The sequence below is a fragment of the Bufo gargarizans genome, unplaced genomic scaffold, assembly GCF_014858855.1.
Source record: "Bufo gargarizans isolate SCDJY-AF-19 unplaced genomic scaffold, ASM1485885v1 original_scaffold_1747_pilon, whole genome shotgun sequence".
NCBI lineage: Eukaryota > Metazoa > Chordata > Amphibia > Anura > Bufonidae > Bufo > Bufo gargarizans.
In genome coordinates, this window is record NW_025334494.1 from 95,269 (window position 1) to 110,691 (window position 15,423).

At 43.8% G+C, this 15,423-nt stretch overlaps 1 protein-coding gene across 1 annotated transcript in view; it reads left to right on the top strand.

Annotated features, from left to right (window-relative positions):
* Positions 1-14,412, top strand: part of LOC122923574 (phosphatidylinositol 5-phosphate 4-kinase type-2 alpha) — a 39,887-nt gene extending 25,475 nt beyond the window's left edge. Inside the window, exons 5-9 of the mRNA XM_044274423.1 lie at positions 1,412-1,450; positions 7,332-7,445; positions 9,541-9,784; positions 12,072-12,175; positions 13,246-14,412. Of these exons, the coding sequence (XP_044130358.1) occupies positions 1,412-1,450; positions 7,332-7,445; positions 9,541-9,784; positions 12,072-12,175; positions 13,246-13,326 (582 nt within the window). The 3' untranslated portion in view covers positions 13,327-14,412. The remainder of the gene's footprint in view (positions 1-1,411; positions 1,451-7,331; positions 7,446-9,540; positions 9,785-12,071; positions 12,176-13,245) is intronic.
* Positions 14,413-15,423: the final 1,011 nt, after the last annotated feature.

The window sequence follows — 15,423 nt, forward strand, 5'->3', positions numbered from 1 at the left end:
CCATATAGAAATGAATGGCTGCACAAGCGTGGTGCACTCCCATTCACTTCTATGGGGAAAGCGCTTGGTGGTGGCCGGACCAAGGGAAACCCGGGGTCCTCCAGTCACCACTTTCCCTGCTCGGTTCTCGATATAAGTGCAGGTCCCAGAGATGAGACCCGCACCTGTCAGACAATGGGGACATATGCTAGCCATATGCCCCCATTGTCTCAGATGGGAATACCCCTTTAAATAGCCCACCACTGGCCAGTTTAACCCCTTTTTCTCCCTATAGATGTGGACTTTGTGGCTATGACATACAGTAGTTGCCTAATATAATGCCACTGCATAATTGCCAATCGTCCCGAATTTGCAGGGACAGTCCATGATTTTCACAGACAGTCCTGGCAAATGCGTGCTGAGCTGGGCTGAAAATGGGTGTGGCCAATGCAACTCCACCCATAAGTGGGCATTCCTGTGTGAGTTTGGGCCTTTCCGGGGCAGGGCTTAGATGACCCAAATTTAACAACTAAAATGTTGGAAAGTATGTCACTGGAATTCTGCTTAGCTCATCAATTCTTGCATTGAACCATAATTCATACCAAAAAAAAAATATTAAGACACGATCATAAATCCAGCAATTCTGTAGTTACACAGGCATCTTTCTGTCCTCCAGGTCTTCATTTTTTTCAAACAGGAAGTAGCTGTCAGCCACTTCCTGTCTGCCATGTTAGCTCACGTAGTGCTGGTTACTGCAGATTTATCAGTAGACGGCAGGCAGACTATTTAATGTGGGTCTGTGGTCTAGAGGCCACTGGAAGACTGTGTTCTGTCTCGTGTCTTACTAGGGGAGACATATCAAAACTGTTGCAAAGGAAAACTGGCCAAGGCTACGTTCACATCTCCATTAGGAGATCTGGCAGGCTGTTCCAGGCTGCACAGAGCAGCCTGACGGATCTTATACTTCTTCACCAGATCCCCATGGACTGCAATGAGGTCCATCGGTGATCCGTTCGATTTCCAGCATAAATGCCAGGTTTCAGAAGGACACAAAACATTTCATGCAGCTTTTTTTTGTCTGACCAACAGCAGGCATTTGCACCGGATCAGGCTGCCGGGTCTCCAATATGGAGATGTTAACGCAGCCTTCGGTGTCTATAGCGATTAATCAGATTCTGCCTTTGATTTTTCAGCGCATTTTGGGAAAATGAAAGGTAGAATCTGATTGGTTGCCATGGGCAACTAAGCCAGTTTTTCTTAGCAACAGTATTGATAAATTTCCATGTATGTCTTTCCATATCAACTCAGCGTTATTTTATTTTTTTTGTAATTCATAATGCATTTTAATGTGGATTTTTCTGTTCGGTAAATTATTTATTCTAATATGTTAAAATATCAGCAATGTTTTACCTGCTCTGCTTGTATTTCATAGGGATCCACTGTGGCACGGGAAGCCAGCGACAAAGAAAAGGTACATAGCTTATTTATTACCATTGGACTATTAAAGACCGTGACTCTCTGACAGAGACAACCGTGTGCTTTGATCATGTATGAGAAGAGTAAATGTAATAAATATTCCCTAGAATGAAGGGGCGGCAGCTCTAGGTAAAGCAGGGGGGCCCCTTGTACTCGCTGCCATTTGTGTGGCCCTGTGATGCAGTTCTATGTGCGGTCTGGTCAGGAGCAGCGCTCTGTCACTAGAAGCCTGAAGATACCACAGGGCTTCTCTAATTCTAGGTATTGTTTGTGGTCCCGGCATAATCAACATTTTTGAAATTTTTGTATTTTCAAGACTATGAAGCGTACTTGCCCACATTTGAAAGTTAGCACACAGGAGATTGATGAGTGCAGTGCTGTGTGAAACTTTCCGGGCATTGACATGCCCCCTTGAGTCAGTGCTCCACCTCTTTTAAGCATCACCCATTTTGTGTGTTGTTCCCCGAGTACGGCGACCTGCCCCCAAACGCACTTGGGGCTCTGGGGATGCATCTAAATATGCAGAATCCTGATGCCACATACATGTACAGTACACGGAGGGCTGTTTTCGATGTACCTTGCTGTGCCCAGGAGATTTGCAAACTCTTCCGGGAGTCCGGGAGGTCTCTCCTGTTTATGCGGGAGCCTCCTGGACATTTCGGAAGAGTTGGCAGTTATGCTATAAAATGGCTAAAAGTTTGCTCGGGTGACAGCCAGGGGTGGGATTCAAATTTATAACAACCGGTTCCCTACTCAACGGCAGACACACGCGGAGTCACGACACATGTTTACATATACATACACCATATATACAGTGGATATAAAAAGTCATGTTTCTGTGATGTAAAAAATTGAGACAAAGATGAATCATTTCAGAACTTTTTCCACCTTTAATGTGACCTATAAACTGTACCACTCAATTGAAAACCAAACTGAAATCTTTTAGGTAGAGAGAAGAAAAAATATAAAAATAAAATATGGTTGCATAAGTGTGCACACCCTTAAACTAATACTTTGTTGAAGCACCTTTTGATTTTATTACAGCACTCAGTCTTTTTGGGTATGAGTCTATCAGCATGGCACATTATGACTTTGCAAGATTTGCCCACTCTTCTTTGCAAAAACACTCCAAATCTGTCAGATTGCGAGGGCATCTCCTGGGCACAGCCCTCTTCAGATCACCCCACAGATTTTCAATCGGATTCAGGTCTGGGCTCTGGCTGGGCCATTCCAAAACTTTAATCTTCTTCTGGTGAAGCCATTCCTTTGTTGATTTGGATGTATGCTTTGGGTTGTTGTCATGCTGAAAGATGAAGTTCCTCTTCATGTTCAGCTTTCTAGCAGAAGCCTGAAGGTTTTGTGCCAATATTGACTGGTATTTGGAACTGTTCATAATTCCCTCTACCTTAACTAAGGCCCCAGTTCCAGCTGAAGAAAAACAGCGCCTTGGCATGATGCTGCCACCACCATGCTTCACTGTGGGGATGGTGTTCTTTTGGTGATGTGCAGTGTTGTTTGCGCCAAACATATTTTTTGGAATTATGGCCAAAAAGTTCAACCTTGGTTTCATCAGACCACAACACCTTTTCCCACATGCTTTTGGGAGACTTCAGATGTGTTTTTGCAAAATGTAGCCTGGCTTGGATGTTTTTCTTTGTAAGAAAAGTCTTTCGTCTTGCCACTCTACCCCATAGCCCAGACATAGGAAGAATACGGGAGATTGTTGTCACATGTACCACACAGCCAGTACTTGCCAGATATCCCTGCAGCTCCTTTAATGTTGCTGTAGGCCTCTTGGTCGCCTCCCAGACTAGTTTTCTTCTCGTCTTTTCATCCAGTTTGGAGGGACGTCCAGTTCTTGGTAATGTCACTGTTGTGCCATATTTTCTCCACTTGATGACTGTCTTCACTGTGTTCCATGGTATATCTAATGCCTTGGAAATTATTTTGTACCCTTATCCTGACTGATACCTTTTAACAATGAGATCCCTCTGATGCTTTGGAAGGTCTCTGTGGTCCATGGCTTTTGCTGTGGGATGCGACTAAGAACATTTCAGAAAAGACCAACTAGAGCAGCTGAACTATATTTGGGGTTAATCAGAGGCACTTTAAATGATGGCCGGTGTATGCTGACTCCTATTTAACATGATTTTGAATGTGATTGCTTAATTCTGAACGCAGTTACATCCCCAGTTATAAGAGGGTGTGCACACTTATGCAACCACATTATTTTAGTTTTTTTTTTTTCTTCCCTTCACCTAAAAGATTTCAGTTTGCTTTTTAATTGAGCGGTACAGTTTATAGGTCACATTAAAGGTGGAAAAAGTTCTAAAATGATTTATTTTTGTGTTATTTATTTACATCCCAGAAACCTGACATTTTAACAGGGGTGTGTAGACTTTTTATATCCACTGTATGCGTCACACATAAATACACCATATACATGGTTCACATGCATAAATACACCATATACACACTGCACACACATACCACCCAACTAAGGAGCTAAACTATCAGTGGTCTACAAAGCAATGGAAGTCAACATCTCCAGCTGCCCTGCCGCCACCAGAGCACCGGATCGATCCAGTTGTAATTTTTACAACCAGTTCTGGAGAACTGAAGGGAACTGGCTGAATCCCATGTCTGTTGACAGCTACCTCACCATAATTTCTTGTCCCAATTTCACATTTGTTCTGTAGGGCTGAGGGAGAAGTCTGCTTATCTCCCAGCAGAAAAAAGGATCAGAAATAATTAAATCCAGTTGAAAGGCCCAACGTGCATTTTAAATTGTCAGAGTAACCAGCAAAAACGGAGGGACCATTTACATTTACTTAAAACCGTTGACCAGGATTAGAAGAGCAGATCTGCTTCTATTTCTTTCTTTTTTCTTCCACCATCCAGCAGCACAGTTGTGGTCTAGGAAAAGCTAGTACCCTGTGTGATGCCTAGTGCAGGGCTTGAGGCGGAGAAGTTGGTGCATGACCTGGTCTTCCTTGAACTTTTATGTCCTACATTGCCCCTGCAGGCTGCACCAGTTTTTTCTGGAGTTTTGCTTTAAACCCTTAAAGGGGTTGTGCAGCGATAAATGGGGGTTAATTTACCATAGCTTGTATTGGAAAATGTTAAAAAAAAAATATTAGCGTTATTAGTTCCAGTAGAGAACAGTCTGCTGGAACTACCTGGAACCAGCATTGTCTGATATTATGCAAGGCTTGCCGGGCCCATTGACTATAATGGAATGCGGTGGAGACCTGGCTGTTACCCGACAAATATGCCAGGATTCGGCTGGACAAAGAACTATGCCGGAAGAGACTGCCAGAACTTAATATCATTTATGTAAAATAAGCGTGATTCTTTGCATCAGTACGATTGCAGCAATACTACATTTATGTAGTTTTTATGATGTGTTACTACTTTTAAAAAATAAACATTTTTGCATTGCATCACCATGTTCTGACACTTAACTCTTAACATTTTCATCTACAGAGCGGTGTCGGGCTTGTTTTTTGCGAGGCAAGGTGTATTTTTTATTAGTACCATTTTTGGGTATATGCGACTTTTTGATTTACTTTTATACAATATGATTTAATCTAGGAATACAGAAAAATTGTGTTTTTTTATTTATTTTGGAACACAAAAAAAGCTGTGGCCAAATCTTGAATTCTGGCCAATTGGATGTGACAAACCGTCCTACAATTTAATTTTTTTATAGTGGTGTGAGGGTTTTTCTAGAATTTGCGGCATGCTCTGGGTGTGACATTTTTTCAGGCGTTCTCTTGAGAAAGAAATGTCTGACAAAAACATTGCGTGAGGAAAAAAACGCCAAACCCAAAAAATGCTTGCAATCACTTCGGTATGGCAAATAATCCACAGATATACACAGTGAGGGGCATTTATCAAGGCCCAACAGATTTACTGTCATGTATGCCAGAAATGGGTGTAAATGATAGTTCAGATCTACATTTGAAAGTCTGTTGCCTCAATAATTTTGGAGCATTCTGCATCGGCGGTCGTTAGTCTGGCATTTGTAACACCAGTCTTGGGGTACTTTCACATGTGCGCTGCAAAGAATGCCAGGAATTGGCCGGAAAAAAAAGCTGTTTCTGTCAGGCCCATTCCCAGCACACTTGCCAAATTGCAGCTGGATCTCTGCCGTTCTCAATTATAATTAATGGGGTCGGCTGGCATTCCGGTAGCATCCGACTAGAGTTAGTATTTCCATCCCAGATAATTGTGCAAACTTCCCAAAATTATGACGCACATTTCCTTCTTACCAGACTGCTGTGGAAGCAAAGCTGTCGCCCATCCAGTAATCATGTTTCTGGTCGTTCAGAATGTGATTGGCTGATTCGGGTTGTTGAGTTGTTTTCCTGCGCACGTGTTCTCCTGACCCATGTGATGTGCCACATTGTATCGAGTATTTGTAGCCGGTTGTCTCAAAATATGTCCTTGTGCAGTCATCCTCCACTTCATCTTGGCCGACCTCCTACGGCTGACACATTCTTGCATCTGTTTTGACTTTTTCCCTTCCCCCAGAAGATTCATTGTTCATTGATGGGACATCACTCAGGAGCCCATTGCTGAGACAGATTAGTCTTCTCCCCGGCATGTGAGGAAGCACTTAGCTCCCCGGTGGCCTGTCTTTTCAGGGAGGAGTTGCAGCTCCAGTATGGTATAAAATTAGTGGTTTTAGTTTGGCTTACTTCTTCTTTAGTGCTGACAGTCTGGGCATCGTGCCAGGACGCAAGAAGTCAGCTGCTCAGTGGAGAATTGGAAATGGAAGAAAAGGTCGAAAAGGAAAAGACTATTATAGACAGGACACCTTTCCCCGGGGTGGAACATCTCACTGCATTCATTGTATTGGTTTTTCTAACAGTTTGAACACATATTTACCTGCAATCAGTGCTTGTCATTGCTTGTAAATTGCTTGTTTCCCTGTCCAATTGCACTTGCATACTGTTATTGAATCGAAGTATATGAGGAAATAACCCGTACGTTCACTTAGCAATAACTGCCCGATCTAAAGGCACTTATCCTGATTCCACTCCACTGATACAGTACTCTTCCCCTTGCAAAGCTAGCAGTTGTCAAAAAAGAATTCATACTCGCCTAGTTCACCCCCCACTGATTCCAGCACCGCCGCTCCGATCCTCCTTGCCGCTGCAGCCGCGACATCATCTTATAGGCTGCCAGAATGATGGACCTGTAAACACCAGACAACACTACAGCCAATCACTGGCCTCATCGGTATACAGCACAAGAGGTCAGTGATTGGCTGCAGCGGTTACGTGGCGTATACGTATGCCATCGCTGACGCCAAATAAATAAAACCTGAGGATCAGGGAAGCAACAGGGCTAGGGCTGTGAACACGTTTGGGTACAAATTTTTAGCATTTCATTTTAAATATTTAGGCTAAAAATCATTTTTTCAGTTGATCTTTGGTAAAAAAAAAATTCAATAGCTTCTCCCTCTACAGCCTTCAGTTTCAGAACATCTGCAGACTATTGCTGTCTGCCTCACATCAAATCCGTCAGGGAGCTGATCTGTTGGCTTGATCTGTAGCCCTCATCTCTGAACTCCTGAGAGCTCATAAACACTCATCATAACTGAATTCTTATCAGTTTGGTAAGAATATGACTTAAACACAAGTGTTTATGAGCTGTCAGAAGTTCAGAGATAAGGGCTACAGGTCAAGTCATCAGAGCAGCTCCTGGTGTAGTCTCTGATCCTGCAGTAATATTTCCATGCATCTCAAATACAGAGATGTTGAATTAACCATGGTACCAGGTGACTTGTTAGCATAGGAATATCAGTACTTAAAAGGCATATAAAAGTGTACATAGACTCGTTGGTTAACCTGTATTTAATTTTTTAGGCCAAAGAACTGCCAACATACAAAGATAATGACTTCATCAATGATGGTCAGAAAATCTACATTGATGAGAACAACAAAAAGATGTTCCGTGAGAAGCTAAAGAAGGATGTAGAGGTAAGACATAGGGCTTCATATCTACACTACATCAGGTACTGGACGCATGGTGAATCTATTGAGTCTGTGTTGCAGTGGGGTAACCTATAACGAGATATAGCAGATGGATGCCCTTCTAGGCTACATACTTAAAGGGTTGTCCGATGGATAAAATAAAAAAACCTCAAAACCTTGTAAAATAATACATTAAAGAGCATTTGTCAGCAGGAAGTATGTCTGGCTTAACAGGGTTGACGCAACCCTATTAAGCCAGACATACTGCCTGTTAGAGTTGATCCTGCAGATTCGAACATTACCTTAGTTATGGTTCTACTTGGCGCTGTTCCTGAGAAATTTGCGGTTTTATTAGAATGCAGATGAGGTTATTGGGCTGACCTGAGTCCATTGGAACACCATATCACCACCCCCGTAGATCCAGCCACTCCTCCCTTTCCCTTGATTGACAGGGCCAGATAAGGTTGTATTCTTAAGCCTGCGCTATTGTACCAAGGATCAGCGCATGTGCAGAGGATCTGCAGGTAATTTCTGCGCATGCGCTGATGACACCAGTGTACACCCGGAAATGGAGTCAAGCGGAGGACATGATATGGTGTTCTGAGGGCTCAGGACAGTTCCTTGGGGACAACGAGCCGGACTGCAGGGGAAACACGTGAGGCTACGGTGGGCCGATGGGGTAGTAGTTGTTTGTACTCACAGTTAGTAAAGCCTCCCTAGGCCTGCATTGCAGTGGATGGGAAGACCGCACTAAATCCTCCGGGGCACTCTTTATTGCAGGGAACACCAGCCAGATGGAAGTTGAGGTGCCCTTGATGGTATCAGTGTTTAAGGTGCTTTGGTGGCTGGGGCCCTGTGTTCGTGACGCCAGCACCGTAAGGTGCAAATGTTGAGTGTAGTAGTAGTAGTAGAAATGATGAGGAGTCGGTCTTAATCAAACAGTTAAACATTTAATGAATCAATTGTCTTCAGGTAGTCAGTACAGATACAGTTCATTTGTATGGCATGAGTGATGACTCAGAAATAGGTTCAGCAGTATTTCTTTTATCAGGTTTAGGCAATTGTCAGTTGAGGAGTTCTCTTTAAGGCTGACACTTTACAGGCAAGACTTCTGTAATTATTCTAAGTCCCAACTATTGCACTCTGGTACTAAATATGCTGTTTTCTACTTATCTTGTGCTATCCAATAAGGACGTTCTCCCTTGCGGCAGGCATCAGTCTTCTGCTACATTATTTGCAGGATGCTCTCCTGAAGTAATCAGGTTTTTAGGTTTCCACTATATCCCGGAAGGCTTCTAGTGAATAAGCACAATTCTGCGCACTAATTATTCATTCGTGTCCCGGCACTTGGAAAGTTGCTCTGAGGTACTTGTGCTGGTGAGGTCCATAGGCTGGATTCAGCTGTAACCCTCACTAGGCTTGCTTCATATTTAGACATAGACTCATTGTCTTGTGCTGGGCTGCAGTAACTACTTGGTCTGTCATCTCCAGGCTTGATCAGGGCCCAGAGGAAAGAAAGGCAGCTACATTGTGGAACTTGCCTGTTCTCCTCCTCCCATACACTTCCTTCTCCTCTCTACAATACACTCTTTACTGAATTCACTTCTTCTCTACTCTCAGCTAGACACACTCCAGTTATATATATTATGTGGCTCCAGCACCACCTAGGGGCAAATGGGTGTAATGACATTGCCAGCCTCATAAATAGGAAATAATATACATTGCAAATGCATTAGATAAATAGGCAGATGTTTAAAGTGTCCCTTTTGCACACATAGGTGGGACGCTGCAAATGCAAAGCGTACATTTCTCAGAATTTGCACCACCTAGAACCATAAATAAGATATCATCAGCTGGATTACCTCTACCAGGTGATATGCCTGTATTTGTAGGGTTGATCCTGCTCACAGGCACTCTTTAAATCATACTCACCTGGAAGCTGAGACCAGCAGGGGACCGGGAAATGGCAGAACAGGAGCCACTTACCCTCTGGTACGTCTGGTCACAGCAGTGGGCACCTTATGATCAGCTTATTATTGGGCAAACCTTCTAACAAAAACAAAACAAAGTAAAAACTAATAAATGCATTTGCTTCTCATAGTTTTTGTCCCAGTTGAAGCTTATGGATTACAGCCTCTTGGTGGGTATCCACGATGTGGAAAGAGCAGAGCAAGAGGATGAAGAGAGTGAGGACAACGATGGTGAAGAAGAAGGTGAAAGTGATGGAATGCAACCTATTGGCACGCCACCAGACAGCCCTGGGAACACATTAAACAGCACAAGGCCACTTCCTCCTGGAGAGTTTGACCCAACCATTGATGTGTATGGAATTAAAAGCCATGAAAGTAGGTTATCATCATTTTGCCGCTCGTTATTCTGATTAGTTCCTGCATTGGACAACTTATTTAGGTTTGTCTACGCCATGATTGATGAAGGTTCACCTTGAAGTCACTTTAAAGATTAAAAATTGAAGAACTTAAAAGGGTTGTATACGTTGGGGGTGGGGGTTGGCACCTGATGGGTAGTCTTTAGCAGGTAAGCATACTTACCTGCTTCCTGACGCTGGCTCCCGGCTCCTGCGCTCTCCAGCCTCCGCTACTCCACTCGAGGTTCCTAGATGTAAACTTCCAGTTTGACATTGCTGCAATCACTGATGGTCACATGATGCAAGGGGAGCAGGTCACTGCCGCCACCAGCGATTGGCTGCAGTGGCATCATACTGGAGGTTAACATTCAGGTACCCGAGCAGCAGAAGCCAGAGAGGGAAGGAACCAGGAGCTAGCATCTGAAAACAGGTAAGTATGCTTCCCTTCGCAGGTCTGTCTAGGAGGGGGGAGGTTTGTTGCCAAACATGGTCAACCTCCCCCAAACGTGCACAACCCCTTTAAGATATCCTATCACAAAAGGTTATTATATCACTACCCTTGTTACTAGAAAGTCTTCTCAGAATAAATGTCAGGGGGCTTCCCAGATATCGGAGATGTCAGCACAGCAGCTTTGATCTTCCTCGTCCATACGATGCAAGAGGGCAGCAGTCACGTGACTTGTTTGGCTGTTCTCAACTTCCTCCACTAGGGCGCAGGCGCTTAACCATATATGGATATGTTCAGCGCATGCGCAAACACAAGACACTCTGCTTCCTGTATCTGTGCATGCGCCGGACGTGTCCACATACCGGTTAGCGATTGTGCCCTAGTAGAGGAAGTCAAGAACAAGTAATGTGACTACTGCCGTTTTGCGTCCTATGGATGCGGAACATTCAAAGCTGCTGCGTTGACATTGCCTATATCGAGAAGCCGGGGGGTCTTCAGTTTCAGAGCTGGGGTGCAGTACAGGATTACTTATGCCTGCATACATAAAACATAACTGGTTATGGGAGTTTTCTAGTTTTATGAAGAGATTGGCAAACCCCCTTAACAGCATTCAGAGATATGCTTGACGGTAGCCACATGGACCATAAGAACCTGTAGACTGGAGATGACTCATTGACTTCATTGGAAGTGTGGGCATGCTCTGTGACCTGCACAGAGGTTCTTCTGCAGGGAGGAGAGCTGTGTCCATCACCACCTGTTGTCTGCCCTCATCTCTGTAATAGAGGTGTTACCTGTCACTGTAATCCTGTATGTGATGATAATTAGTTGACTACCGATAAGTGGTCTCTACAGAAATGTAGTGGTCAGGATTACTCTTATTATAGATAGTGGCATGGAAAATGTAAATACAGATCACCAAAAATTCAGAAATGACAAAAGATGTAAAATAAACTCTGTTTAATTAATAGGTCATTTTCTGATGATACATTCCCTTTAAGTTTCTAAATTGGGACATTTTCAGTTGCCGTAGTGCAGTATTTTTACCTCGATGCTTATGGACGTCTATATAACCATCATTTCATGGAAGATTAGAGAGAAATTGAGACCAGTAATTATATATTCTTCAGTTGTCTACTGTGTATCTTTGGGTGTTTTTGGAAAGGTTGACAACCAGTACAAGATCCAGCAATAGCGGTTGTTTTCCAGCTTTACCAGGCTTCTGAAAGGCAAATCTGCCTTGGACGGCAATACAGGAATGAAGGATGCATCGTTATGAGACTACACAGGTTTTTTGTTCACTGATCTTGGACATCTTAATGACCACTCCTATTGGAGGAGTAAGAACGGCCATATTGTTTGTAACAGAAGTTTATCAGATGTAGACAGGGGCGGACGGGCCATAGACGCTACAGGGAAATTTCCCAGTAAGCTGATGCCCAGGGGGCTGCCCAAGCCATCTTTACGCCGCTGGCTAGGAGCATCAGATACTAATTCACCTGGCCAGCCTATACAAGCCCTCAGGATGGTGATACAGTTAAATACTGCAGTGGGGGCCTCAGTATTTTGTGCTGCACTGTGGTATCTGGCTCTGCGGGGGCGGTATTTTTTTTCTGCACTACAGTATCGATGGCCCCGCCCACTCCTGTTATCCCTGCCTGTATTGCCTCACCTTTTCTCATTTTGGACACGCCTACAACACGTGGCTACTTTGTTTTGTTTTTTTCCAGGGCCATTTTAAGTTCCCAGTTTGCCCCTGGGTGCAGCTATAGGTTGGTAAATTTTTAGGACTACTCCAGAAATGCTGTATCTTTCTTTACAGATGGACCCAGGAAGGAAGTGTACTTCATGGCCATCATTGATATTTTAACTCACTATGATGCGAAGAAGAAAGCAGCACACGCAGCAAAAACTGTTAAACATGGGGTAAGTATCACAGCTAAAGGGTTCACTCCTCATTTACACGCCCTGGTTATATCTTCATTCTTGATGGTGCTCAGTTCGATTTCCAAATCTTGGACATACAGGGGACATCTCACAGGGAGCCAAATAACCTGTCAGTATGAATTTTAGGCATTGAAGGAAATCCACACAAACACAGGAATGAGTTCAGGATGGGGTGCCGTCCTTCAGCAGTCAGGAGGTCTGGGGTGTAACTTTCTAATATACACCCAATTGTGCCCCCCCCCCCCCCCTACATTGATCCTGGAGATTGTGAGGGCAATTGAGAGATGCGCATGGGCATTCCCTAGTTGCCTTAGCGCTTTCCTATGTGCCGCGCATGTAATGGGAGATGACTTTCTGCATGAGGTGTCCAGGGTGTGCAATTCTATGGCTCCACCTACAGCAATTCACACCATTGGGATGGGGTAAATGTTAAAGAGCTGTATGGTCTCTGCACTCTTTTCTTTGGGATTACATATTGATTAATCAGTATTGAGATTGATGGAGGGCCAACTCCCGACACCCCCCTGATCAACTGTTTGAGGAGGCCAAAGTGCTTCAGTAAGCACCGTGGCCTCCTCATATCTTACCAAGCACAGCGCTGTACGTTGTATAGTGGCCGTGCTTGGTATTGCAGCTCAGCTCCAAGCACCTTGGATATGTGACCGATCACCGAGATGTCACACGGCCTAGGAAGAGGCCTAAGTGCTCATAGAGTGCCTGAGGATAGGTCATCAATATGTAAATCCCGGAGAACCCCTTTAAATAAGATTTAAAGGGTCTGAAGAAGATTTAGGATCAATACGAATAATATACTATACGCTAGAATCACCACCGGTCACTAGACAGCAGGAGTGTGTCCTCTGTTGTACATGTTAGTTCAGACAGAACCACAAAGCAGAAAGTGTAGATCCGTTAATGAGGGTCATGGCGGTCAGACCTTTTATCAAGCAGATGTTTATGGTTGGAATACCCCTTTAAATTCATAGTTATGGAGAAGGACCACCTCTATCGTCTTACATTGTCAAAGCCTTATTATTTTCTCTTTGCAGGCAGGTGCGGAGATTTCCACTGTTAATCCAGAACAGTATTCTAAGCGCTTCTTGGACTTTATTAACAACATCCTGACGTAACGTCTTCTGACATCAAGAGGGGACGAGACATTGATGCAATATGGGTGGAAAGACAGACAGACCGTGCTGTAACGTACACTCACCATGCAAAGACCCCCTGGCGACTTGCATCTTCTGGCAAAGATGACGTGTGTGGGGAGATTACTAATATCCGTCGCTTCCTGGCATAGTCCTAGTTATTTTTTACTTTTTTTCATGTTTTAATCGAAGAAGGAAATTTGAATCCGCTTTACAAAGTTGCACAAATGCAAAAAAAAATAAATATATATATATAATAAACAGACGCAAGCCACGTAAAATCAATGGATGGAGAGTACGGAAGCTACCAGTGAAAGGTGCATGTGAAATCGATATGAAGCCGTAAACTGTAGATCAGTTTATTTTTATTTTTATTCGTTTTTTTATTTTATTAGGTTGTTGAGTCAGTATTCATTGCAGATAATACTAAAGGAAAGAGAGAAGATCTGCAAAACATCACCGGGGCACATGCAGGAACCTTGGTGGCGGAGTCATGAGATTCGGGATGGGAGCTAATGTTTTCTTCACAGACGAGACTGTCTTTTGGGAGCGTCGATGCCATAATGACCGTTTACATGAGTCTTGACACTTTTGCCACAATTATCCGCACTTCACGTTAACAGGGATTGCATTGACATTTTTTCGGAAGTGTCGCCGTATCCATCCACTTAAATGTTACCGAGAACCTATTTGCTTGCATAGTTTTAGACACGTACCAGTAACCTGTTGACTCTTCTATAGCTTTCAAACAGGCGAGACCATCCTGGAGATCGATGAGAACAACCGTTTACATTTGTAACGCGAGGGCATTTCACTTCATGTTCTCCGTCTCTGACATTCATGTCTGTATCCAGTACGTTCAGTAGACTTTTTAAATTTATGTGTTACGAAAAAAATACAGCATCGAACAATGACGTGGATTTGGTGTCCTGGCGATTTTAAACATCTTGATAAGTTTGAAATTTTTGTCCTTTTTAAAGGCTTGCAAGGTCACGGATCCCAGATTTCTGTTACAATATTACCAGTGAAAATGAATAAAACACTTGAAAGCGTATAAAAAACCCTTTACCGAGGACCAAGTATTCGGATTTGTAAAGCTTAGTTCGCTACTTTATGTAATATACATGGACATCCTTAAAGGGGTTGTTAGCAAATCCCCCTTCTTGGGCAGGCCGGCGAAGAGAAGCATACTTACCTGCTTTCTGGCTTCCCGCTCCTTCTCTCCTCAGCCTTGGCATCTTCACCCGACTACCAAGATGTAAGCTTCCGTTGCAGCCAATCGCTGGCCACAGTAGTGACCTGCAATCTTTGCATGATGGGACTTTGCACCGCTGTGGACGATAGGCTGCAGCAGCATTCAAACGGAAGTTTACATCCAGGGAGTGCAGAGAAGGAGCCGAGAGTCAGCACTGAGAAGCAGGTAAGTATGCTTCTCTTCGCACGTCTGCCCAAGAGGGGGGAAGTGGGGTGGCCAAACCCCCACCCTTCCCCCCCAAAAAAGGCGCACAACCACTTTAAAAGGGTTGTCCAGGATTTTGATATTGAAGGCCATCAATATCAGATCGGCAGGGGTCCTGAGGATAGGTCATCAATATCAGAATCCTGGACAACCCCTTTAGAGGGATTGTCTTGTTAAGTGTGTGGTCTTCAACCTGTGCTTTTCTTTTGTGAGAAAGTACAACTCCTAGCATGCAGTACCAGTATCCTAGAAGGGCCACACATTGCAGACCACTGCATTAATAAGACCTTTGTCCGTATGCACTAATAGAGCATATTGATTTTATAGAAGGGGTCCCCCTGTTCTAGAGAGAACAGCTTGCACTCTGGAGGACTATCTTACATGGGTGTCGTTTATTTCAATCGGTGATGTGTAATGCTATGGGACAAGTTTACTAATGCTGTCTGTAAGGTAGACCAGGCTATTAGAAGATTGGCTCACACTGCGTGATAAATTTGGGGCATGTTAGATTCATGCCTTCTTTATATCACCTCTCGGGTGCTATTGTATAGCTTAGACTCGTTTTTGCACCCAAAAAACTGATGCATGTCAGTAGCCTGGTAAATCTGGCACATCTGAAA